A 25,998-nucleotide genomic window follows, 5' to 3' on the forward strand; every position below is an offset into this window, starting at 1 on the left:
CTAGATCTTTCTCTCTCTCCGTTTCATTAAGTACTTCATCTTCTATTCTGTATCTTATGTCTGGCCTCCTGTTTCCACTGCCTAGTTTCATTACTTTGCATTTACTCGGGTTAAACTTTAGCAGCCATTTGTTGGACCATTCATTCAGTCTTTCTAGGTCGTCCTGTAGCCTCCTACTATCATCCTCTGTTTCAATCCTCCTCATAATTTTTGCATCATCAAATATTGAGAGAAACGATTCTATACCCACTGGGAGATCATTTACATATATCAGAAAAAGTACTGGTCCAAGGACTGACCCCTGCGGGACTCCACTCGTAACGTCTCGCCAATCTGAGACCTTACCCCCTCACACTGGCTCGTTGTCTCCTGTTGCTTAGGTACTCCTTTATCCAATGGAGTGCCTTCCCTTTCACTCCAGCCTGCATCTCCAGCTTTTTCACTTGTCTCTTGTGTGGTACTGTATCAAAGGCTTTTTGACAATCCAAAAATATGCAGTCTGCCCACCCCTCTCTTTCTTGCCCGATTTTTGTTGCCTTGTCATAGAATTCAATTAGCCCTGTGAGGCAGGACTTGCCATCTCTGAACTCATGTTGATGCTGTGTTACAAAGTTCTTTCGCTCCAGATGTTCCACTATCTTTCTTCGCACAATCTTCTTCATCAGCTTGCATGGTATGCAGGTTAGGGACACTGTCCTGTAGTTCAGTGCATCCTGCCTATCCCCTTTCTTGTATTTTGGAACTACGTTAGCTGCCTTCCAAATTTCTGGCAGTTCCCCTGTTGCCAGTGATTTGTTATACGCTGTGGAGAGTGGCAGGCACAGTGCTTCTGCTCCTTCCCTTAGTATCCAAGGGGAGATTCCATCTGGGCCTATAGCCTTTGTCACATCCAACTCTAGTAAACACTTCTATACTTCCCCACTCAAACTCTTCTAGTGGTTCCTCGTTCACTATTCCTCTCTTATCTCTGGAATCTCTCCCTGCTCTAAGGTGAAGACCTCCTGGAATTTCTTATTCAGTTCCTCACACACTTCCCTGTCGTTTGTAGTGAATCCTTCTGCCCCTATCCTTATATTCATTACCTGTTCCTTTACTGTTGTTTTTCTCCTGATGTGGCTGTGCAGCAATTTAGGATGAGTCTTTGCCTTGCTTGCGATGTCATTTTCATATTGTCTTTCTGCCTCTCTTCTCATCCTGATATATTCATTCCAGGCACTCTGGTATCTTTCTCTGCTCTCAAGTGTCCTGTTATTCCTATAGTTTCTCCATGCCCTTTTAATTTGCTGCTTAGCTAGCCTACATCTCTGATTAAACCATGGGTTCCTGATCTTCATTTCATTGGTTTCCTTTTGGACTGGGGCAAACTTGTTTGCTGCTTTCTTGCACTTGTGCGTGATGAAGTCCATCATGTCTTAGGCCGTCTTTTCTCTGAGCTCTGTTTACCATGTTATATCTGTTTGGAATTTTCTCAACTCCTCATAGTTTCCCTTTTGGAATGCCAGTTTTTTGTTTTCAGTTCCCCTCCTCGAGTTCAATAACCTTTCCTCAACCAGATACTCAAACGCCAGAACACTGTGGTCGCTCATTCCTACTGGGGCCTCATAGCCGATTTCCTTTATGTCGCAGTCGTTGAGAGTGAAGACTAGGTCGAGTCTCGCTGGTTCCTCTTTTCCTCTCATCCTAGTGGGTTCCCTGACATGTTGGCTTAGAAAGGTTCTTGTCGCCACCTCCATTAGCTTGGCTCTACATGTATCCTCTCCTCCATACGCTTCCTTGTTCTCCCAGTCTATCTTTCCGTGATTGAAGTCTCTCATGATGAGCAGATGGGATCTATTTCTGCAAGCAGCAGAGGCTGCCTTCTCAATTATAGTGTTAACTCCCATGTTGTTGTTGTCATACTCTTGCCTTGATCTTCTGTCATTTGGTGGAGGGTTATATATCACTGCTACTACTACTTTTGGTCCTCCCAATATCATGGTGCCTGTTATGTAGTCTCTGATTCCCTCGCAGCCCGGGATGATCATCTCCTTGAAGCTCCATTCCTTTCTCATTAGTAGGGCCATTTCATGTGTGTGTGTGTTTGTGTGTTTGCGTTTGTGTGTGTGTGTACTCACCTAATTGTACTCACCTAATTTTGCTTGCGGGGGATGAGTTCTGACTCTTTGGTCCCGCCTCTCAACTGTCAATCAACTGATGTACAGATTCCTGAGCCTACTTGGCTCTATCATATCTACATTTGAAACTGTGTATGGAGTCAGCCTCGTCCACATCACTGCCTAATGCATCATATTCATCATCATATGTTTCTATCATATTCCTGTCTGGGTCTTCTGTCATTTGGTGGTGGATTATAAATGACTACGACTATAATTTTTTGCCTTCCAGTTGTTATTGTACCTGTTATGTAGTCCCTGAAACCTTCACATCCCTGAACAACCATCTCCTCAAAAACCCAGCCTTTTCTTATCACACACACTTTTCTTACCACACACACACACACACAGTGTATGTGTGTGTGTGTAATTACCTAAGTGTAGTTACAGGATGAGAGCTACGCTCGTGGTGTCCCGTCTTCCCAGCACTCTTTGTCATATAACGCTTTGAAACTACTGATGGTCTTGGCCTCCAACACCTTCTCACCTAACTTGTTCCAACCGTCTACCACTCTGTTTGCGAAAGTGAATTTTCTTATATTTCTTCGGCATCTGTGTTTAGCTAGTTTAAATCTATAACCTCTTGTTCTTAAAGTTCCAGGTCACAGGAAATCTTCGTTATCGATTTTATCAGTTACTATTTTGTATGTAGTGATCATATCACCTCTTTTTCTTCTGTCTTCCAGTTTCGGCATATTTAATGCCTCTAATCTCTCCTCGTAGCTCTTGCTCTTCAGTTCTGGGAGCCACTTAGTAGCATGTCTTTACACCTTTTCCAGTTTGTTGATATGCTTCTTAAGATATGGGCACCACACAACCGCTGCATATTCTAGCCATGGCCTAACAAAAGTCGTGAACAATTTCTTTAGTATATCGCTATCCATGTATTTGAAAGCAATTCTGAAGTTAGAAAGCGTGGCATAGGTTCCTCGCACAATATTCTTTATGTGGTCCTCAGGTGATAGTTTTCTATCTAGAACCACTCCTAGATCTCTTTCTTTATCAGAATTCTTTAAAGATTTCTCACATAATATATAGGTTGTGTAAGGTCTATGTTCTCCTATTCCACATTCCATAACATGGCATTTATTAACATTAAATTCCATTTGCCAAGTGGTACTCTATATACTTATTTTGTCCAGGTCATCTTGAAGGGCATGACAATCATCTAAGTTTCTTATCCTTCCTATTATCTTAGCATCATCAGCAAACATGTTCATATAATTCTGTATACCAACTAGTAGATCATTTATGTAGGCAATAAACATCACTGGTGCAAGAACTGAACCCTGTGGTACTCCACTTGTGACATTTCTCCAGTCCGATACATTGCCTCTGATCACTGCCCTCATTTTTCTATCAGTCAGAAAATTTTTCATCTATGTTAGAAGCTTACCTGTCACCCCTCCAATATTTTCCAGTTTCCAGAACAACCTTTTATGTGGGAACTCTGTCGAAAGCCTTTTTTATGTCCAGATAGATGCAGTCAACCCAACCATCTCTTTCCTGTAATATCTCTGTTGCTCGATCATAGAAAATTCGATACAGAGGATCTTCCAGATCGAAAACCATACTGTCTGTCTGATATTATATTATTTCTCTCCAGGTGTTCTACCCATTTAGTTTTAATTAATTTTCCAATATTTTGACTATTACACTTGTCAATGATACCGGTCTTGATGTCAATTAAGGGGGTCTTCCCTGCTTCCTCTTTTGTAGGTTGGAACTGTTAGCCTTTTTCCACACATCAGCTACAACTCCTGTAAACAGGGATGCCTGAAAAATAAGTTGAAGTGGAATGCTGAGCTCAGGTGCACATTCTCTCAGAACCCATGGTGAAACTCCATCTGGACCAACTGCTTTGTTCTTATTTAGCTCCTTGAGCATTTTTTCCACTTCGTCTCTAGACACCTCTATGTGCTCTATGTTGTTCTCTGGAATTCTTATTGTATCTGGTTCCCTGAAGATTTCATTTTGTACAAACACACTTTGGAACTTTTCGTTTAATGTTTCACACATTTCCTTTTCATTTTCCGAGAATCTATTTCCCATTTTCAACCTTTGAATATTATCCTTTACCTGCAATTTGTTGTTTATGAATTTTATAGAATAGACCAGGTTCTGTTTTACATTTGTCTGCAATCCCTTTTTCAAAATTTCTTTCTGCCTCTCTCCTCACTGCCGTGTAGTTGTTTCTCGCATCTTTGTATCGCTGGTATGTTTGGAGGTTTGGCCTCTTCCAGTATTGATTCCATTTTTGTGTCTTTTGGTCTCTGGCCCTCTCGCAATTTCTGTTGAACCTATCCCGTTTCCAAGTTCTGCATCTGTTTTGGTATAAATTTTTTTGTGCCTTCTTCATATATTTCACAAAACTTGACATAAATCTCATTCACTTCCTTGCCTAGCAACAAGTCTGTAAAATTATACTCACTAAAAAAATTTCTAGGGTTGCCATAAAGTCCTCTCCTAAAGTCAGGTTTTTCAATTGCATCAACCTTCATATTTTCTTCCAGATAATAATGCATTGCATACTTTATTCCCAAAAAGACATGGTCACTTTTACCCAAGGGAGGAAGGTACTGAATGTCAAATATTTCTTCCTCCTTCCTGGTAAATATCAAATCTAGCATGGAGGAAACGTCCCCTTCCCTCATCCTCGTAGCTTGTTTAACAGGTTGATACAAGATAAGTGTGTGTGTGTGTGTGTGTGTGTGTACTCACCTAATTGTGCTTGCGGGGGTTGAGATTTAGCTCTTTGGTCCCGCCTCTCAACTGTCAATCAATTGGTGTACAGATTCCTGAGCCTACTGGGCTCTATCGTATCTACATTTGAAACTGTGTACGGAGTCAGCCTACACCATATCACTTCCTAGTGCATTCCATTTATTAACTACTCTGACACTGAAAAAGTTCTTTCTATCGTCTCTTTGACTCATCTGGGTACTAAGTTTCCACCTATGTCCCCTTGTTCGTGTCCCACCCTTGCTGAAGAGTTTGTCTTTGTCCACCCTGTCAATTTCCCTCAGAATTTTGTAGGTGGTTATCATGTCTCCCCTCACTCTTCTGTTTTACAGGGATGTGAGGTTCAGCTCCTTTAGCCTTTCCTCATAGCTCATTCCTCTCAGTTTCGGGGCGAGCCTGGTGGCATACCGCTGAATCTTCTCTAACTTTTTTTTTTTTTTTTTTTTTTTTTTTTTAGATACATACAAGAGTTGTTACATTCTTGTACAGCCACTAGTACGCGTAGCGTTTCGGGCAGGTCCCTGGAATACGATCCCCTGCCGCAAAGAATCGTTTTTTCATCCAAGTACACATTTTACTGTTGCGTTAAACAGAGGCTACAGTTAAGGAATTGCGCCCAGTAAATCCTCCCCGGCCAGGATACGAACCCATGACATAGCGCTCGCGGAACGCTAGGCGAGTGTCTTACCACTACACCACGGAGACTACAAACTAGGTATTGTTATGATCTCAGCCTACAGGAGAAACGAGTCTCCCTCCTTGAGAGTTATTCAGCAAGCCTGACCTGATTAGAAGGTCTAGCAAATATTGAGGTGATAACCCATATGAAAAATAGTATGGTGGATTCAATGAACAATTTAAGATTATGGGCAATGAAGAAGAAAACAGATAAATGACTGGCTAGGAGATGTGGATATTTTGCTGGAGGCGTGAGGCTCGCTTCTGGAGGGGCTTTAACCTCACTTGAGTGCCAAACATCGCAGGGGAAAGCCGCGCTCCGTTGAGCTCCCGTCAGAAGGGAACCGCTAGTGATATATCTCGAAGAGAAGAGAAGTGTGCAGACGTACCAGCTGTGGAATCGAGCTGGGGACGTATGGTCTCAAGTCGTGGGCGAAGAGGAGAGTATTAAACCGCCCTGAGGCATTATTGTGGGCCGTGGAAGCGTCCTGACCAAGCTCTGTCAGAGGGATAGCGCCCTCGACTACACAATCTGTGGTAAGCACGATTTAAGCCAGTTCATAGTGATTGCTTGTAGTTGGTCGTGTGCCCAGCGACAGTAGCAATGTTTATTGATAAGTTAGGCATGTTTAATAAGGCAAAAGGCATGAAATAAGAGAGTGGAGAGGGAGGAACACTTAGTGACGTCCGCCCCCTCTGAGCGCTGGCAGGCAACTGAGGGAGCCTGGCTCCTGACGGTGAAGGACCCTCCCTGAGTGAGGAGGCCCGCCGGGCGAGGTGGAGTATGGACACGCCCAAAACGGGGGAGTCCACTCTCACTGTATGTAGAGGACAGATAGAGATTTGAGGCAAACATATTGTGTGATTATTTTTGTTTATGTGTTAAAGGGGAAACATTTTATTGGAGTGTTGATGGGTTGCAGGTTTGTCTTTGGGGAAGAAGTTGCTGAGAACTTCGAAGCCAGCACAGATGAAGTAATTGATGAGACTCCAAGGTAGTGAAGCAGAGGACCTCGAGCTGTGAGAAGAAGTAGTGAAGAGGAGTGTCACGTGCTTCTGTAGAGGTGGTGAAGCACCATAGTTGCTCGAGGGAACTTCATGGTGTAGCAGCCAAGAGAGCTGTGGAGGACCCTAGCAGAAGGGTGAAGCACCGTAGTTGCTCAAGGAAACTTCATGATAGCAGCCTGGAGGAGCTGCAGAGGATCCTGGTAGTGAAGCCCGGAAGAAACTAAAGATATTAGGGTAGTGAACTTCCAGAGGTGGAAGGGAAGTTCTGGTGGATTACTTATAGGGAGTTGATAGTGTTTGGTTGTCATTAGCGTGCAAGACGCAGTGAGAGATGAGTGACTGTTTGCATTCTTATGTCAAGGAGTGTTTTATACTGAAGTTTAGAGTTACAGTCGTAGGCTGGATTACCTACAGATGTATGCGTTCTAGGACTGATAGAGTGATCGATTGATCATTGTTGTGTATCAATGAACATTTATACTGATATATGTTATTGCATTCAAATGCTGATTTTCTTTGTACACATTTATAGATACATATATATATTCTCTTGCTGATGGTGCAACAGTGTATGTAGACTTGATCAACTTAAGGAGGTTGATAGTATCAGGTGGTGAACCAGGAGATAGGACACCACTTGATAAGCTGATGATAGAGTTCTGATGATGTTGGAGTGCAACCTGATTGTAATAGTATAGAGTATAGGATTCATTATTACTGTATGTGTGTATGTATTGTGTATGTGCTTTGTCCAGTAAATGTATCCCAATTTGCCGGTGTTTGCCCTTGTCCTAGTGAGGCTTCCCAAGGGGTAGTAAAGAAGGAGAGAGAGAGAGAAAGAACCAAGAACCACTGCTGTGGACAGGGTAGGAGGTAATACTAGTAAGTCATAGGGGATTGAGGAGATCATATCTCATAAGGAGAGAGTGAGGAGTCACAGCGGCTCGAGTGGGTGTGTGCACATGACAACGAGGCTAAGTGTTGGAGCCGCATCCCCTAAACGTGTGACGTTGAGCCCCTATCCAAGAGCCAGAAGCGCCAAGGGTGATCTCCTGGTATAAGCACTCTACCGAGTTGTGGGTTGGGTTGTCCATAGAGAAGGATCAACGACGACAACACCAACCAACCCACAGACTATAATAGTATGGACTCCAGGCTGGAGCTACATACTCCAGGATTGGTCTTACATAATTGGTATACAGGGTCCTGAACGATTCCTTACACAAGTTTCTAAAGGCAGTTCTTATGTGTGTGTGTGTACTCATCTAATTGTGCTTGCGGGGGTGAAGCTCTGGCTCTTTGGTCCCGCCTCTCAACCGTCAATCAACAGGTATACAGGTTCCTGAGCCTATTGGGCTCTATCATATCTACACTTAAAACTGTGTAATGGAGTCAGCCTCCACCACATCACTTCCTAGTGCATTCCATTTATTAACTACTCTGACACTGAAAAAATTCTTTCTAACGTCTCTGTGACTCATCTGGGTACTAAGTTTCCACCTGTGTCCCCTTGTTCGTGTCCCACCCGTGCTGAAGAGTTTGTCTTTGTCCACCCTGTCAGTTCCCCTGAGAATTTTGTAGGTGGTTATCATGTCTCCCCTTACTCTTCTGTTTTCCAGGGATGTGAGGTTCAGCTCTTCTAGCCTTTCCTCGTAACTCATTCCTCTCAGTTCCGGGACAAGACTGGTGGCATACCGCTGAATCTTCTCTAACTTTGTCTTGTGTTTAACTAGGTATGGACTCCAGGCTGGAGCTGCATACTCCAGGATTTGTCTTACATAAGTGGTATACAGGGTCCTGAACGATTCCTTACACAAGTTTCGAAAGGCAGTTCTTATGTTGGCCAGTCTAGCATATGCCGCTGATGATATTCTTTTGATGTGGACCTCTGGGGACAGGTTCGGTGTGATATCAACCCCCAGATCTTTCTCTCTATTTGACTCTTGCAGGATTTCACCTCCTAGATGATACCTTGTGTTCAGCCTCCTGCTCCCTTCGCCTAATTTCATTACCTTACACTTTCCTGAGTTGAACTTTAGCAGCCATTTTCTAAACCATTCCTCTAGTTTGTCTAGGTCATCCTGTAGTCTCTGTCTATCCCTCATCCGTCTTGATTCTTCTCATATTTTTTGCATCATCAGCAAACATTGAGAGGAACGTGTCTATACCCTCCGGAAGATCGTTTACATATATTAGAAACAGGATGGGTCCAAGTACTGAGCCCTGTGGGACTCCGCTGGTGACATCTCGCCACTCTGATGTCTCCCCCTTACCGTTACTCGCTGTTTCCTGTTTCTTGAGTATTCCCATATCCACTGGAGCTCCTTCCCTTTTACTCCTGCCTGTTGCTTCAACTTTTTTAACAGCCTTTTATGGGGTACTGTGTCAAAGGCTTTCTGGCAGTCCAGGAAAATGCAGTCGGCCCACCCTTCTCTTTCCTGCCTAATTTTTGTTGCCTGGTCATAGAATTCTATTAAACCTATGAGGCACGATTTACCATCCCTGAACCCATGTTGGTGGTGCATTACAAAGTTATTTCCCTCCAGGTGCTCTTCGAGCCTTTTCCTCACGATCTTCTCCATCACCTTGCATGGTATACAAGTTAGGGAAACTGGCGTAGTAGTTCAGTGCCTCTTGCCTGTCACCCTTCTTGTATATTGGGACTACGTTAGCTGTCTTCCAACTTTCTGGTAAGTCTCCTGTTTCCAGTGGCCTGTTATACACTATAGAGAGTGGCATACTTAGTGCTTCTGCACCTTCCCCCCCTCCCCTTCCGGCCCGTTGGCGTCGTGAGGGGGCTTGGTGGACGGCTGCCGGAGTGTGATGCTCCGTTGGGCAGTCCTCTGTCCTTTTCTGGCCTTGCACTCCTGCTGCTGTCTTCTCCAATTGTGCCGGATCGCTTTTCCTTTTCCTTATGTTTCGTTTTTCTCCCCCCTCTTCTATCTGCTTGTCGTTTCCTGCCGACCTTTTGCTTGTTTTGGATTATTTCTTTGGACTTCTTCTGTTTTGACGCCCGGGTGCTTGAGGAGGCATACTCTTGCACCCGTAGAACTGTAGTACCCAACGTCTCGAGCGAGGGGAACCTTTTATTGTCAATCCCCCTTTCGTCGCTGAACCCGATCTCGACGGACTGACGGTTCTTAAGGTGGCGTTTGTGGGGCGTATACTCACGACGCGCCCCTAGGGGGCCCCGGCATGATCGGCGATAGCTTCCTGTTGGGTGTCCTGCCTCTAATTGTGGCTCCATGGTGGGTATGGGGGCACATTCGTGGATGAATTTGTCACTTTTCGTCTCTATGTCGTTGAATGTTTCCGTTGTACCCTCTCAGGCTCGTGGGGTGGGCGACCAAGCCCCCGATTCGGCCTGTATTGGAAGACCAGGCTCTGTAGCTCCCGCTGCGTTGGGCCCCGACCTTGCTCCTCCTTTGACCGTCCTGACTTCTTCCCCCAGCTCCCCTCCCTCCTCTGGGGTTGGGTCGAGCCTCCAGCCCCCGGTGGTGACCACTTCGTCCCCTGGTGTGGCTAAGTCTTTCGTTGTGACTACTGCGCCTTTTGACCCCTCTCTCTCTAGGGGTTCTCAACGCCGTTCGCGCCCCAACCGCACTCGCTCGATTCCTTCCCGTGCTGATGCGTATCAGGCCTTGTTTGGTCCTGCTTCATGGGCCAAATACTTTGATCTCCTCCCTCTTGATTCTACGCCTCCTGACGATTTCTCCCTCCATCGGCATCTTGTAGATTCCGTGGATGCGTGTGTTACTTTCAACCCCACTCGTCTCGGTACACGTGTCGTTGCTGCTCCTTCTCAAGATGCGGCTTCCCGCTTGGCTGCCTTATCTTGCCTTGGCGAGATCCCTGTTCGGGTCTCCAAGAACGTTCAGATGAATTCCAGTGTTGGCACTATTCTCCTCCCACCCCATGTTGCAACCGGTGTTCAGAATCTGCAGGATTGCCACGATGATATTCGGCATATCCTTGATGCCCAAGGCCATTCTGTCCTCCAGGTTGACTCGTTTACTCGTCCCCCTCGTGGTCGTCGCCGTCAACCCCTTCGCGTTGTGAAGATCACCTTTGATGGTAGGACCCTTCCATCCTCTGTCATTCTTGCTAGTGCTAGGTGCTCTGGCCAAAGAGTATATTCCTTCTCCTCGACTTTGTAATAAGTGCTGGAGGTTTGGGCATGGTGCCCTCCGCTGCTCTGGGACTGTCTCTCTCTGTCCTTTGTGTGGGAGTGAAGGTCACTCTAAGTCGGAGTGCACTTCTCCCCAAGCTCGCTGCCTCAACTGCGGTGAGGCCCATCCTACCTTCTCCCGTGCCTGTGTCCATTACAAGCTTGAGGCGGCCGTCCTTAACCTGAAGCACCGGGAGCATTTGTCTTTTCCTGAGGCGAGGCGCCAGGTTCGCCGGCTCCCGCCTTATACTAACATCTCTTATGCTCGCGTGTTGCGCTCTTCCTCTCCTCGTCCTTCCCCCCTTCCTCAGACTCTCAACCGTTTCCGGGCCTTGGACCCTGATATGCCCACTGCCCCCTCCTGTGTTCCTTTGAGTTCTTTCCCGAGGGGTCCCCCTCCTGGTCCTCTGTCTGGGGTTCCCCTTCTTTCAACCCGGTCTGTCATGTCTCCTGTGTCTTCTTCCTCGTCCCCCTCCGATCCTCCTTCCCATTCTCTTCCTCCATCTATCGGCTCTCCCCACCGCCTGTCGGTGCGAGCGGATGTCCATCCTAACGGCCGTCGTGTGTGCTCTCGTTCGGCTTCTCCTGTTGGGACACTGGAATCCGTTGCCCGGTACGTAGTTGCTGGGACACCGGTCTCTTTAAGTCAGAAGCGTAAGCCTGGCTCCTCTCCTTCCTCTTCCCCGGCGGGTAAGAAGACTTCGCTTTCTTCCTTAGCTCCTACTTCTGGCTCTGTTGCTCCTTCCCCTCCCGTTTCAGTGATTGCGCCCCCTGTTCCTCCTATGGAGGTTTCTTTGGCCCCCTGCTTCCCTTTCGGTTGCTGCTCTTGCTGGGGTGCGCTCCCCTCTTTCTACTCCCCCTTTTCCTGCTGCTGTCCTTGACTGCTCCTCTCCGTTGTCTCCTCCTCTTCCTCCTCCTCCTCCGGACCCCACCCGCCCACCTCTGATCTGTTCTCCCGTTTCCTTCCCTCCGTCTTTGCTCAGTTTACCCATGCCCCCTAACCCTGACTTTGCTGACCCTGATCCCGACCCTGATATTCTTTAACGTGCTCTGTTGCTCTTTCGCCTTTGTTTCTTCCTTGTTCTCTGTTTTTGTCCTTTCTCTTCTCGTCGTTGTCCATTCTTCAATGGAACGTTCGAGGTTATTACGCCAATTTCCTCGAACTCCAACTTCTGATTTCGCGGTTTTCGCCCCTTTGTGTCTGTCTCCAGGAGCCAATGCTTGGTGCTCGTCCTGGTCGTTTTCGTGGCTATTCCTTTCTCTCCCCCCCCCCCCCCGCCATTGCTGGGGCTTCTAATTCTTCTGCTCTCTTGATTCGTGCAGATGTTCCCTTTGTTCCTTTACTTTTTCCTTTGCCTCTCCATTGTTCTGCTGCTCGTATCTTTGTGGGGAAATGGTACACAGTTTGTTCCATTTATCTCCCCCCGAGTGTCCCGCTCTCTCTTCCTGATTTGAAACACCTCCTAGACTCCTTGCCGGAGCCTGTGCTCCTGCTGGGTGACTTCAATTGTCGTCATTCTCTTTGGGGTGACGTTCTGACAAATACCCGGGGTCGCCTCCTTGAGCCGTTTCTCCTATCTTCTTCCCTGTCTCTTCTGAATTCTGGTGAGCCCACTCATTTGGACTCTCGGACTCGCACCCTTTCTTGTCTTGATCTTTCTCTCTGCTCTTCTCTTTACTTAGATTTCACGTGGCAGGTTCTTGATGACCTCCATGGAAGTGATCATTTCCCCATCCTTGTTTCCTTTTTCTCTTTTCGCCCTTCCCTCTCTTTCCCTAGGTGGCAGTTTGCTAAGGCAGACTGGGCCCTATTTACCCTCAGTGCTGCTCTCTCTGACCTCTTCCTTCTGCCTCTCTCTCGTGCTCTCCTCCTTTTTCATGACACTGTCTTCAACGCTGCCCTCCGCTCTATTCCTCGCTCTTCCTCTCGGGGTCCACGGAAGTGCGTTCCCTGGTGGAATGCGGACTGTGCTCGGGCTGTCCGCTGTAAGCGTGCAGCCTGGAAGAGACACCGCCGTAGGCAGACCACTGATTCTTTTCTTTTCTTTCGGAAAGCGAGTGCGGTGGCCCGTAGGGCCATCCGTACGGCTAAACGTGAATGTTGGGCATCTTATGTCTCAACAATTACGTCCGAAACCCCTCTGGCCCAGATCTGGAAGCGTATCCGCAAGATAGCGGGTAAGTTCGTTCCCGATGTTTCACCGGTCCTTCACCTCCATGATACTCTTGTGGCGGACCCGTTGCAGGTCGCTTCCGAACTGGGTTCCCACTTTTCTTCTGTTAGCTCTGGTCTTCATCTTCCCCAATCTTTCCTTCTTCGTAAACCTGTCCTTGAGTCTCGTCCTTTAGATTTCTGCACTCATCTTCAGCTTCCCTATAATGATCCCTTCTCTCTCTCTGAACTTCGTTCTGCCTTGGCCCTCTGCGGTTCTACGGCGGCGGGCTCCGATGGTATTCATTATGAGATGCTTCGCCATCTCCCTCCGAGCACGTCTCAGTATTTACTGAGTCTGTATAATCGGATCTGGGAGTCGTCGTCAGTCCCTGAGGACTGGCTTGATGCCGTTGTCCTCCCTGTTCGCAAACCGGGGTCTCTGGGTACTTCCCCTAAGGACTTTCGCCCTATTGCTCTCACAAGTTGTGTCTGCAAACTCTTTGAACGTATGGCTAACGTTCGTCTGATGTGGTTCCTGGAACACCATCACCTCCTCTCCCCTTCTCAATTTGGTTTCCGCAAGTGCCGCAGCACGACAGATGTCCTGGTGAACTTGGAGGTCTATATTCGTACTGCTTTTGCTGCGAAGACCTCCGTTGTTGCCGTCCTTTTTGACCTGGAAAAGGCTTACGACACCACTTGGCGTTATCATATCCTATCTCAACTTCATTCTTTTGGCCTTCGTGGTCATCTCCCTCTCTTTCTCCGCAGCTTTCTCTCTCATCGTTCCTTTCGGGTGCGCCTTGGTACCGCTCTCTCTCCCTCTTTTCAGCAATACGAAGGTGTGCCCCAGGGTAGTGTTCTGAGCACGACTCTTTTTCTGGTTGCCCTCAATGGTCTTCTTTCCTCTCTTCCTTCTGGTGTCTTCTCTGCTCTCTATGTCGATGATCTTACCCTTTGTTGTCAGGGTGATGATTCGCCTCTCCTTCAACGCCGGCTTCAACTTGCAATTGATGCCGTGTCGTCTTGGGCCACAGATCATGGCTTCAAGTTCTCTACTTCTAAGACTTGTGCCATGACTTTTACGCGGAAACGGGTTGTTCCTCGTCCCTCTTTTTCACTTTATGGTCATTCCCTTGAATACAAAGAATCTGCGAAGCTTTTGGGGTTATTCCTTGACACTCGTTTGTCTTGGTCTCCCCATATCTCTTACCTCCGTGTTGAGTGCTCTAAGGCCCTTACCCTCCTTCGGGTCTTGTCCCATACTTCTTGGGGAGCAGATAGGCGCACTCTCCTTGCTTTACATTCCTCTCTCGTCCTGTCTAAGCTCGATTATGGTTGCCCTGCTTACTCGTCTGCTTCTCCTTCTACTCTTCGCCGTCCTGATGCTTTGCACCATACTGGGTTGCGCCTCAGTTCTGGTGCCTTTCGTTCGACTCCCATCCTTAGCTTGTATGTTGACACTGGCTTCCTGTCTCTCCAGGACCGCCGTGATCGCTACTGTCTTCGCTATCTTGCGCGGTCCTTGCAACATCCTTCCTCTCGCCTCTGTCGTGCTTTAACTTTTACCCGTCCTGCGGTGCTGTTCCTCTTCACCACCTCCCTCTTTCTGTCCGGTTATCTCGCCTACAGGATTCTCTTTCCGTTCGTATTTCTGATGTTTCTCCTCGTGTTGTTCCTTCTTTGCCCCCGTGGAGGGTCCCTCTTCCGCGGTTTTGTACATCCTTGACCCGTATCACTAAAGCTTTTACCCCTCCTACGGTTCTAAAACGCCTTTTCCTCGAGCACTTTTCTTCTCACTCCCGCTCCGTTTCTGTCTTCACCGATGGGTCTAAGTCAGCGGACGGTGTTGGCTACTCTGTTGTTTTTCCTGATCGCACTTATATGTGTCGCTTGCCTCCGGAGACTAGCATCTTTACAGCGGAACTTTATGCTATTCTCTATGCTCTTCGTCTCCTGCTTTCTCGTTGTCAGTCTTCCTTTGTGGTTGTTGTTGACTCTCGTAGTGCCCTCATGGCTCTCGGGTCCTTTAATCCGGTTCATCCAGTAGTTGTCGAGATCCAGCATTGGCTGTTTCTTGTTCACAGTAAATTTAAGTCGGTTGAGTTTTGTTGGGTTCCCAGCCATATTGGTGTGTCTTTAAATGAGCGTGCGGATGCTGCCGCCAAGGAAGCTGTCCGCTCTTGTCCCATCTCTCGTAAAGGCATTCCGTATTCCGACTTTTACCCGGTTATCCATTCCTCAGTCCTTACCCTTTGGCAGGCTTCTTGGTTGTCTGTTACTGGTAACAAGCTACGTACTCTTAAATGTTGTGTTTCCTCGTGGCCGTCCTCCTTCCACCGTAACCGGCGGTGGGAAACAGCTCTGGCGAGGTTGCGTATTGGCCATACTCGCTTAACCCATGGTCACTTGATGGAGCGCCGCCCTGCTCCTTATTGTCCTAGTTGCATTGTCCCTCTTACGGTCGTGCATGTCCTTCTTGAATGTCCTGACTTCCAGGACGAGCGTGTGTCTTGCTTTCCGACCGCCCCTCGCGGTAACTTGTCCCTCGATAGCATTCTTGGTGACTCGGATACTTTTGATATCGTTCGCCTTATGCGTTTTTGTTCTCGTATTGGCATCCTTGGTGATATTTAGCGCCCTCTGATTATTTTGCGTATTTGATGGTGCTACATAGCCTTCCCGGTTTGGTGCCTTCTTTTGATAATTACTTACTTACTTACTTCTGCACCTTCCTTTAGCATCTATGGTGAGATTCTGTGAGGCCCAACAGCCTTTGTCACATCCAGCTCCAACAGACACCTTTTGACCTCATCACTGGTGAGGTCAAATTCTGCCAAGGTTGCTTGGTTTGCCTCCTCCTCATTTAGTGCAGGGGCTTCTCCTTGTTCTATTGTGAAGACCTCCTGGAATCTCTTGTTGAGTTCTTCACACACCTTGTCATTCTCTTTGTATGTGTTCTCTCCTTTTCGCAGTTTCATGTGTGTGTGTGTGTGTGTGTGTGTGTGTGTGTGTGTGTGTGTGTGTGTGTGTGTGTGTGTGTGTGTGTGTGTGTGTGTGTGTGTGTGTGAGTGTGTTCTGTTCCCATGTTATATTTGCTAAGAATTTTCTTACCTCCTCATAGTTTCCATTACGGAATGCTAGCCTTTTGCTTTCAGTTCCCTTTCTCGAGTACTTTAACCCTTCCTTGACCAGATTACCAAATGTCAGTTTACTGTGATCGCTCATTCCTACTAGGGCCTCGAACTCAATTTCCCTTATATCGGAGTCATTCAGAGTGGTGAAGACAAGGTCGAGTCTTGCTGGTTAATCGTTTCCCCTCATTCTTGTGGGTTCCCTGACATGCTGGCTTAAAACGTTTTTTGTTGCCACCTCCAGTAGTTTAGCTCTCCATGATTCCTTTCTCACCATGTGGTTCCTGGTTCTCCCAGTCAATCCTTCCATGATCGAAGTCCCCCATGATGAGCAGATTGGATTGAATTCTAAAGGCAGCAGAGGCTGCCTACTCAATTATATTGTTAACTGCCATGTTGTTTCTGTCATACTCTTGCCTGGGTCTTCTGCCGTTTGGTGGAGGGTTATACATCACAGCTACTACTACTCTTGGTCCTCCCATCGTCATAGTGCCTGTTATGTAGTCACTAAACCCCCTCGCAGCCTGGGATAACCATCTCCTTGAAATTCCATTCCTCTCTCATGAGTTTGGCCACTCCTCCTCCTCCCCCTACCCTCCCTCTCTTTCCTTATTACAGTGTATTACTAGTGTATTATAGTCCTGGGGGAACACTGCATTCATTATGATTCCTGAGAGTTTTGTTTCCGTGAGGATAACGTAATAGTACCCTTATCCAGGTTTATTACTTGTACTCTTTCCCTAAGCTCACTTGGTTTGTTTGTAATCCCATCTATGTTTGAATACATCACCTTGAATCTGGCTCTTTTCTGTTCATCCTCAGTTTCTGTTGGTTCCACTGGCGTAGGTGAACATGGAGGGTCCGGGATGGGGGAGGGGGAAGGCTAGGCCCTGGGTTGTGAAGGGGGGCTGAGGGTAAGGGGGACCTAGGTTGGGAGGGGGCTGGGAGGATCTGGTTTGGAGAGGGTGGGAGCGAAGGGAGGGCTTTGAGGGGTGGGAGAGAAGGGGGGGGGGCTTGGGAGGTTGGGAAAAGAGGGGGCTTGGGGGGGTAGGGGAGGAGGGAGGAAGGGTTTGGGGTGTTGGGGTGAAAGAAGGGCTTGGGGGGGGAGGCTTTGAAGGGAGGGCTTGTTGAGGCAAAAGAGGAGGGGGGGGGCTTGGGAGGGGGTGAGGGAGAAAGGAGGGCTTAGTGGTGTGTGGGCGAACGAAGGACTTAATTGGTGGGGAAAAATGAGGGGTAGGGAGGTGGGGAAGTAGGGAGGGCTTAGGGTGGTGGGAGAGAAGGAGGGGCTTGGGGTGGATAAGAAGGGAGGGCTTGGGGTAGAAGGGAGGGTTTGGGGGGGGTAGAGAGGGGAGGCCTTAAGGAGAGGGGAGGCCTTAAGGAGAGGGAGGAGGGTGGTCCAGGTGGCCACTCAGTGGGGGGCTTCTAGGTGCTGGGGTAGGTAGGGCATCTATTGGGTGGGATGTGCGTGTGATCCTCCTCTCACTGGGGCTGATGAACTGCCTGTGAATGGTTCCCCACTCCCCTCTGGGATCGTAGGGTTCTGGGCTGTGGTTCTCTGATTCCTGTATCTCTCCTTGCACTCGTTCCTTGCTGCTGCTGTCTTCAATCTCTCCTCCTTGGTCATATTCCTCTGCAGGAATACCTGTTTGAACTTCAGTACATTGAATAGGCTGCTGCTAAAATTTCTTCTCTTGTGGCCTCACTTTTGAAAACCACCTTTATCAATCGGTCTCTGTCATTGTTGTACTGGCCAAGCCTGAAAACCTTTTCTGTATTCTGTTCTTCCTTCTCCATCTGTACCCCTTCTAGGATCTCATTAACTGTAGCTCTGTCCATATCTCTCCTCTCCCCTGGACTGGCCCCAATTTGCTCCTTAATACCTATTACAATTACTGCTCTTTTCCTCTCTATCAGTCGGCTAGTACATCATGCTGCTTCCGGAGAAGTAGCAACTTACATGGCAATTTTCTGTACTGCACAGACAACTTCTGGGGTCCTTCTAAGTATATCTGCAAAGCAGGATTGTGTTGTAGATGTTCCTTCTACGGATACAGTACCTTTTTCCAGAGGGCTGGTTCGTGTCTGATATTGGAAAGGATTCTTTTTCAGGCTTTTAATCTCCTCCTCTGCCTCAATCAGCTTGTCCTGAATGGTGGCTACCTTTTTCCTATTACCCTTAACTCCTCCATGATTTCTCTCCACATTTGAAAGTGTATCTCCTAAAGCGAGTCATCTTGTCCTTTTCCTCCCTCTGTGTTACGTCTTTGTCTTTCCATGATTGATTCCTATTCCAATTCTCCAATCAAATGAGTGGAAGGGTGTGTGTGTGTGTGTGTGTTTCCTATTCAAATTGTCCAATCCAATAATACTTAGTTATAAAATTACGAATATAATTTGCTTCCCACAGCATGCTCCTTAAGTGTATTCCATTTTTCCACAATTCTCACACTAAAACAAAACTTCCTAACATCTCTGTGATTCATCTGAGTTTCCAGCTTCCACCCATGTCCCTCTCGTTATGTTACTATTCCGTGTGAACATTCCGTCTATGTCCACTGTCAAACCCCTGAGTATTTTATACGTTCCAATCATATCCCCCCTCCCCTTCTTTTTTCTAGTGTCGTAAGGCTCAGTTCCTTCAGGCGCTCTTCATACCCCATCCTTCATAGCACTGGGACGAGTCTCGTTGCAAACTTCTGACCCTTTTCCTGTTTCCTTATGTGTTTCTTCAAATAGGGACTTAATGATGAGGCGGCATTCTCTAAGACTTGCCTCACGCAGGCAGTATAAAGAGCCCTAAATGCCTCCTTACTTAAGTTTCTGAATGATGTTCAAACTTTCGCCAGTGTAGAGTACATTGCTGTCGTTATCCTATTCATATGTGCCTCAGGAGATAGATTAGGTGTTACGTCCATCCCCAGGTCTCTTTCTCGCGTCGTCACAGGTAGGCAGTTCCCCTTCATTGTGTACTGTTCCTTTGGTCTTCTATCACTTAGTAAGATTTCCACAACCTTACATTTGCTCGTGTTGAACTTCAGTAGCTATTTCTCTGACCATCTCTGCAACCTGTTCAAGTCCTCTTGGAGGATCCTACAATCCTCATCTGTCACAACTCTTCTCATCAACTTTGCGTCATCCGCGAACATCGACATGTAGGACTCTACTCCTGTAAACATGTTGTTAACATTTATTAACAATAGAATTGATCCCAGTACCGATCCCTGAGGTACTCCTCTGTAAATGGATTAATGTAAGCGTTCCTAGGTCTGTTGCATCTGATCCTGTTGTCCTCTGTTCTATGTCTTCTGTACCTCTTCCACTCCCGCCTGCTATTCATTTTTGCTTCCTGACACTGTCTATTAAACAATGGGTTATTATATTCCTTCTTACTTTTTTCCTTTACTGTTGGTATAAATCTCTCTTCGACCTCCTGGCATTTCCGTATGACTAGGTCCATCATATCTTGGACTGTTTTTCCTCTAATTTCTTCTTCCCATTGTACTTCTCCCAGATAGTCCCTTATCCTCCAGTAGTCCCCTTTCCTGTAGTCAACTCTCCTTTCCTAGACCTCTTGTCCCTTGGTCACAAGTTTGAATTCCTTCATGTAATCAAAGATTAGGACACAATGGTCACTGGCCCCCTATAGGTATTTCATGTTCCGAATTCTCGATGTCTTCTACTTTCTGGGTGAAAATCAGGTCTAATAAGCTCGGTGCATCTCCTCCTCTTTCCCTTGTCTTCCTTCACATGTTGTGTTAGGAAATTCCTGTCAATAACATCTACAAACTTTGCTACCCACGTTTCTTTCACTCCGTGGGGATTCCCTGATTCCCAATTTGTCTCTCCGTGATTTAGGTCCCCCATGAGCAGTAGTTTCGCTCTCATTCTGTGAGCTAATGTTGCTGCCTTCTGCAGTTCATCTATGCATTCCTTATTGTTGTCATCATACTCTTGCCTGGGTCTTCTACTGTTTGGTGGTGGATTGTAGATTACCAAGATCACAATCTTCCTCCCAAGGGAGCCGGTCGGCCGAGCGGACAGCACACTGGACTTGTGATCCTGTCGTCCAGGGTTCGATCCCGGGCGCCGGCGAGAAACAATGGGCAGAGTTTCTTTCACCCTATGCCCCTGTTACCTAGCAGTAAAATAGGTACCTGGGTGTTAGTCAGCTGTCATGGGCTGCTTCCTGGGGGTGGAGGCCTGGTTGAGGACCGGGCCACGGGGACACTAAAAAGCCCTGAAATCATCTCTAGATAACCTCAAGATAACCTCCCATCTGCTGTCAGACTTCCATGTATGGAGCTTGTGCTCTCATTGGTACCCCGATTTCTCAGGTCTTCAAACTTCCATTTCCGCTTTATTAGGAATGCCACTCCCCCTCCCTGTCTCTGTGTCCTCTCTTTTCTTATCACCTGGTACCCTTCTGGAAAGATTGCATCCAAGATCATCCCATTTATTTTAGTTTCCACTATTGCAACTATGTCAGGATCTGCCTCACTCTTTCTTTTATCTCTTCTGCTTTATTAGATACCCCATCAGCATTGGTGTACTAAACCTTGTGACTCTCTTGGAAACTCTACTACCAGCGTTCACCCTTTCTCTGTGGGTCTAGGGGGATGTGAGGGGTGTCTGGGGGGTGAATGGGGGCTGGGTGAGGTAACACATCTGGGGGGTGTCTGGGGGGGGGGGATGATTGGGGCTTGGATGGGTGCTTGGTGGGCGAATGGGGTTTGGGCATCTAGGAAGATAGGTAGGAAGGTCTGCGGTAGTAAGGCCTGGGTAGGTAGGTCTGGAGTAGCAAGGGCATACTAGTCTTAAAATTAGGGAGGGTCTTAGAAGCATAGGGGGATTGAGAGGTATCATGAAGCTGAGTGTCAAATAGTGGTTGAGAGGTTGGGGTTGGAGAAGGATAGAGGGGGTGGGGGAAGAGGGAAGGATGGAGCACGGATAGTGAGAGTGGGAGAGAGGTTGTATTAGTCAGGGGGAACTCATTGGTTGGTGGTGTCAGAAAGGGGGAAGAGGAAAATGGAGGAAGAGGAAGGGGGTGCCACCGTTTCCCATGGGGGGGTCGACGTTACTCCCTCGGAGGGGGAGGGGAGTTACATGGAAGAAGGGGGGCAGAAAAGGGGGTGACGACTGAGCAGGTTTTGGGGGTCGAGGGGATGAAGGGGTCCTTGGAATGTGGGATGAAGCAGATGGATTTGAATGTAATGGGGTCAGAGGGGACAGGGGAGTTGTTGGAGAGATAAGCATGGTCGAGGGATGGGAGGGCTAATTTGGGGAGGGTGTAACCTGGGAAGCAGTTGTGCGCTGGTTAGCACAGGTGGGGTGGGTAACTATGCTGAAATGGGAAGAGTTGTGTCATGCAGGTTGGCTCGACCTGTAGGCTATCTGTTCATATTTTGTCATGTATCTGTCAATATACACATAGTAATAGTTTTCGCTACCTCTGAGTAAATGTTTGTGTTGCAGTATGTAATCCACTGCCTCTTAGTTAGTGAACTGTACCAGGACAGGTCGTTTCTTGCTACAGTTGTAAGGCCCAATGCGGCGGTGGATTTCCACCTCATTCCCTCCCATCTCGGCTCTAATATCTCTCAAGATCCCTAGTAACTCAAAATCTTCAATCTCCATCCTTTCCTACCTCGTTGATGCCTTGGCTTTGAGTAATAGTATGATTATCGTATGATTGTCTGCCTTCTCAGTGAAGCACTGTCATGCTGGTCTCCCCTCCCCTGGATACCCCCCATCCCTCCCCCCTCACTACTCTATCTTCCCCCCTACTCCCCCTTCCCTTGCCATGCTTCCCTTATTCCTGCCAAATTCAGTTGCAAGCCTAGTTTTTTCACATTCCCATGTTACCCTGCTCTTTCTGATTTCTTCCTGAATATAGTACATAAGCTGTTGTTTTTGTCTCTGAACCTCATCCTGTATTTTATTAAAGATCTCACTTTTAATCCCTCAATTTTAATTTTAAAAATGTGTGTACTCACTTATTTGTACTCGCCTATTTGTGCTTACAGGATCGAGCATTGACTCTTGGATCCCGCCTTTACAACCATCGGTTGTTTACAGCAATGAATCCTGTCCCATTTCCCTATCATACCTAATTATACAAGAATGAATAGAGTTTGCTTCCACATCTTGTTCCCCAAGTGCCTTCCATTTTTCCACTACTCTCACGCTAAAAGAAAGCTTCCTAACATCTTTGTGACTCATCTGAGTTTCCAGTTTCACCCATGTCCCCTCGTTCTGTTATTATTACGTGTGAACATTTCATCTATTTCCACTTTGTCAATTCCCCCAAGTATTTTATATGTCCCTATCATATCTCCTCTCTCCCTTCTTTTCTCTAGTGTCGTAAAGTTTAGTTCCTTCAGATGCTCTTCATATCCCATCCCTCGTAACTCTGGGACAAGCCTCGTCGCAAACCTCTGAACCTTCTCCAGTTTCCTTATGTGTTTCTTCAGGTGGGGGCTCCATGATGGTGCGGCATACTCTAAGACTGGTCTCACGTAGGCAGTGTAAAGTGCCATAAAAGCCTCCACATTTAGCTTTCTGAAAGAAGCTCTAATTTTCGCCTGTGTAAGGTACGCTGCTGTCATTATCCAATTTATATGTGCCTCAGGAGTTAGATTAGGTGTTACGTCCACTCCCAGGTCTCTTTCTCGAATCGTTACAGGTAGGCAGTTCCCCTTTATTGTGTCCCCTTTGGTCGCCTATCACCTGATCCCATTTCCATAACTTTACATTTACCCCGTCTTGAACTCCAGTAGCCATTTCTCTGACCATCTCTGCAACCTGTTTAAGTCCTCTTGGAGGATCCTACAATCCTCATCTGTCACAACTCTTCTCATTAATTTTGCATCATCCACAAACATTGACATGTAGGATTCCACTCCTGTAAACATATCATTAACGTAAATTAGAAAGAGGATTGGTCCCAGCACCGATCCTTGAGGTACTCCACTTGTTACTGTTCGCAAGTCGGACTTCTCGCCCCATACCATTACCCTCTTCCTCCTTCCTGTTAGGTAGTTCCTCACCCATGCTAAGGCCTTTACGCTTAAGCCTGCCTGCCTCTCAAGTTTGTATAGCTGTCTCATGTGTGGTACTGTATCAAAGGCCTTTTGGCAGTCAAGAAATATGCAATCTGCCCAGCCTTCTCTGTCTTGCCTTATCCTTGTTACTTTATCATAGAATTCTAAAAGGTTTGTTAGGCATGATTTCCCTGTCCCGAACCTGATGGTGCTTGTTGACAAACCCAATGCTCTCCAGGTGCTCAACAAGTCTTAGCCTAATTATTCTTTCAAGTATTTTGCAGGGGATGCTTGTCCTGCAGACCCACTGGATATGGGTCTGCAGTTAAGTGCCTCCTTATCACCTGAAAATCGGTACGACATTTGCCTCCTTCCAACAACTGGGCAATTCTCCCGACATAAGTGACTCATTAAAGATCATTGCCAGAGGCACGCTGAGAGCCTGTGCTGCCTCTTTTTGTATCCACGGTGATAACTTTTCTGGTCCAATCGCTTTAGTTGCATCCAGTGTTGTCAACTGTTTCATTACCTCCTCTGCTGTCACCTCTATATCTGATAGTCTTTCATCTAGGGTAATCTCTTCTATCAATGGGAACCGCTCAGGCTTGGTTGTGAACACTCCATGGAAACTTGCATTCAGTACCTCGCAGATTTTTTTGTCACTTTCTGTATATGCCCCTTCAGTTTTCCTCTGTCTTGTCACTTGCTCATTTACCGACATCTTCCTTCTTATATGGCTATGTAGTAATTTAGGTTGCTTTTTCACTTTGATTGCAATATCATTCTCATAATTTCTTTCCGACACTCGTCTTATGTTAATGTAATCGTTCCTAGTTCTGTTACATCTTATCCTGTTGTCCTCTTTCCTTTGTCTTCTGTACTTCCTCCAGTCCCTCCTGCTTCTCACTTTTGCTTCCTGACACTGTCTATTAAACCATGGGTTATTATATTCCCTCCTGCTTTTTTTCTTTACTTTTGGAATAGATCTCTCTTCAGCCTCCTTGCATTTCCATATGACTTGGTTCATCATACCTTGCACTGTTTTTTCTCTAATTTCTTCCTCCCACTGCACTTCTCCCATGTAGTCCCTTATCCTTCTGTAGTCCCCTTTTCTGTAATCAAGTCTCCTTTTCCGGGCCTCTTGCCCTTTAGTCACAATTTTAATTAGGTTCCATCAAGTAGTTAATGACTAGGACACAATGGTCACTGGCTCCTAGTGGTATTTCGTGTTCCAAATGATCGATATCTTCTACATTCTGGGTGAAAATGAGGTTTAATAGGCTGGGCGCATCCCCTCCTCTTTTCCTAGTGTCTTCCTTGACATGCTGTGTTAGGAAATTCCTGTCAATAACGTCTACCAGCTTCGCCTCCCAGGTCTCCTCACCCCTTCCCCCATGGGGATTCCTCGTTTGCCAATCTATCTCTCAGTGATTTGGTCCGCCATGACCAGCAGCTTCGCTCTCATTCTATGCACTATTGTTGCTGCCCTCTGCAGTTCATTTATACATGCATTGTTGCTGTCCTCATGCTCCTGCCTGGGCCTTCTACTGTTTGGTGGGGGATTGTAGAGTATCAAGATTACAATCTTCTTCCCATCCACTGTCAGAGTTCCATATATGGAGCTCGTGCTTTCAGTGATACCCGGATTTTCCAGCTCATCAAACTTCTATTTCCACTTTATTAGGAGTGCCACTCCCCCTCCCAGTCTCTGTGTCCTTCCTTTTCTTATCATCTGGTACCCCTCTGGAAAGATTGCATCCGAGATCATGCCATTTATTTTAGTTTCCACTCTTGCCACTATGTCTGGGTTTGCCTCACTAACTCTTTCTTTTATCTCTTCTGCTTTATTGGATACCCCATCAGCATTGGTGTACCAAACCTTGAGACTCTTCTTGGAAACTCTGCTGCCAGAGTTCCCCCTTTTACCGGGGGTCTGGGGGGTACTGGGAGGGGTGGGGAGTAGTGTAGTTGAGGACTACTACCGTCCGTGGCACCTGAGCAGGTGAGCTCATTAAGCCCCCCCTGCTCAGGTGGTGGTCTGGTATGTAGTCTTCACGGTATGTGCGAGGATTCCCCGAATGTATGACGCGTGCCGGCGCGTTGCGGTGGCCAGCGTCTGGGCATGCAGGACCCTTGGATCATGGGTCATGTTGGGGGGGGGGTTGGAGGGAGTCTCTGTGGTTGCTTTGCGGTCATGTAGGGAGAGGAATGTGAGAAGAAGAGGTAGAGAGTAATAGTAGTAGATGAATATGTATGGGTATGCCCCGTAGAGTTAATCTTGGTGTAGATAGAGTATCGCCCTACGTGGCAAGGATATGTGGTTGGTATGCGGTCCTGTAGGGAGAAGGAAAAGGAGGGGATTAATATGTATGAGTATGTGCCGTAGAGTTATTCCTTTGTGTAGATAGGAGGGAGTATGTTGAGGGAAGGAGAGCAGAGTCTTAAGATGGGTATGGGATTATGTGAGGGTCATCCTACATGGCGAGGATATGGAGAGGAGGGTCCCTACATGAAACGGGTATGTTGAGGTGGGGCTCCCCACTAGGTGAGAGGGTAGGAGAGTCGGGTCTTACGATGGGTATGGGAGGGGGAAGGAGTGGAAAGCAAGGGAACAGGTGTGTAAACAAAGAAGCATTTAACTTTTCTCAGGAAATGCAGCTGTGTTGGTGATCAATGACGTCGATGAGTTTCCCCCTACTTGGGCAGGAAGTATTGAGGGGAGTGCGAGAGGCCAGAGAAGGAGGGGAAATGGAGGGAATCAGGTGGCAGGAGGGAGCAGCTGTCTGCGGTTTTGACAGTGGAGTCCTAATTTTTTCTTAAAGAATGTCTGTTTTATGTAAGAAGCGTTTATCTTTTCTCTCTCTCTCTCTCTCTCTCTCTCTCTCTCTCTCTCTCTCTCTCTCTCTCTCTCTCTCTCACA

At 47.1% G+C, this 25,998-nt stretch overlaps 1 protein-coding gene across 1 annotated transcript; it reads right to left on the reverse strand.

Annotated features, from left to right (window-relative positions):
* Window positions 1-23,418: 23,418 nt before the first annotated feature.
* Window positions 23,419-24,105, reverse strand: LOC138352773 (uncharacterized). Its single transcript, XM_069305362.1, has one exon. It carries the CDS (start codon window positions 24,103-24,105, stop codon window positions 23,419-23,421), a length of 687 nt encoding a protein of 228 aa, XP_069161463.1.
* Window positions 24,106-25,998: the final 1,893 nt, after the last annotated feature.

Source organism: Procambarus clarkii, chromosome 54 (genome assembly GCF_040958095.1).
Source record: "Procambarus clarkii isolate CNS0578487 chromosome 54, FALCON_Pclarkii_2.0, whole genome shotgun sequence".
NCBI lineage: Eukaryota > Metazoa > Arthropoda > Malacostraca > Decapoda > Cambaridae > Procambarus > Procambarus clarkii.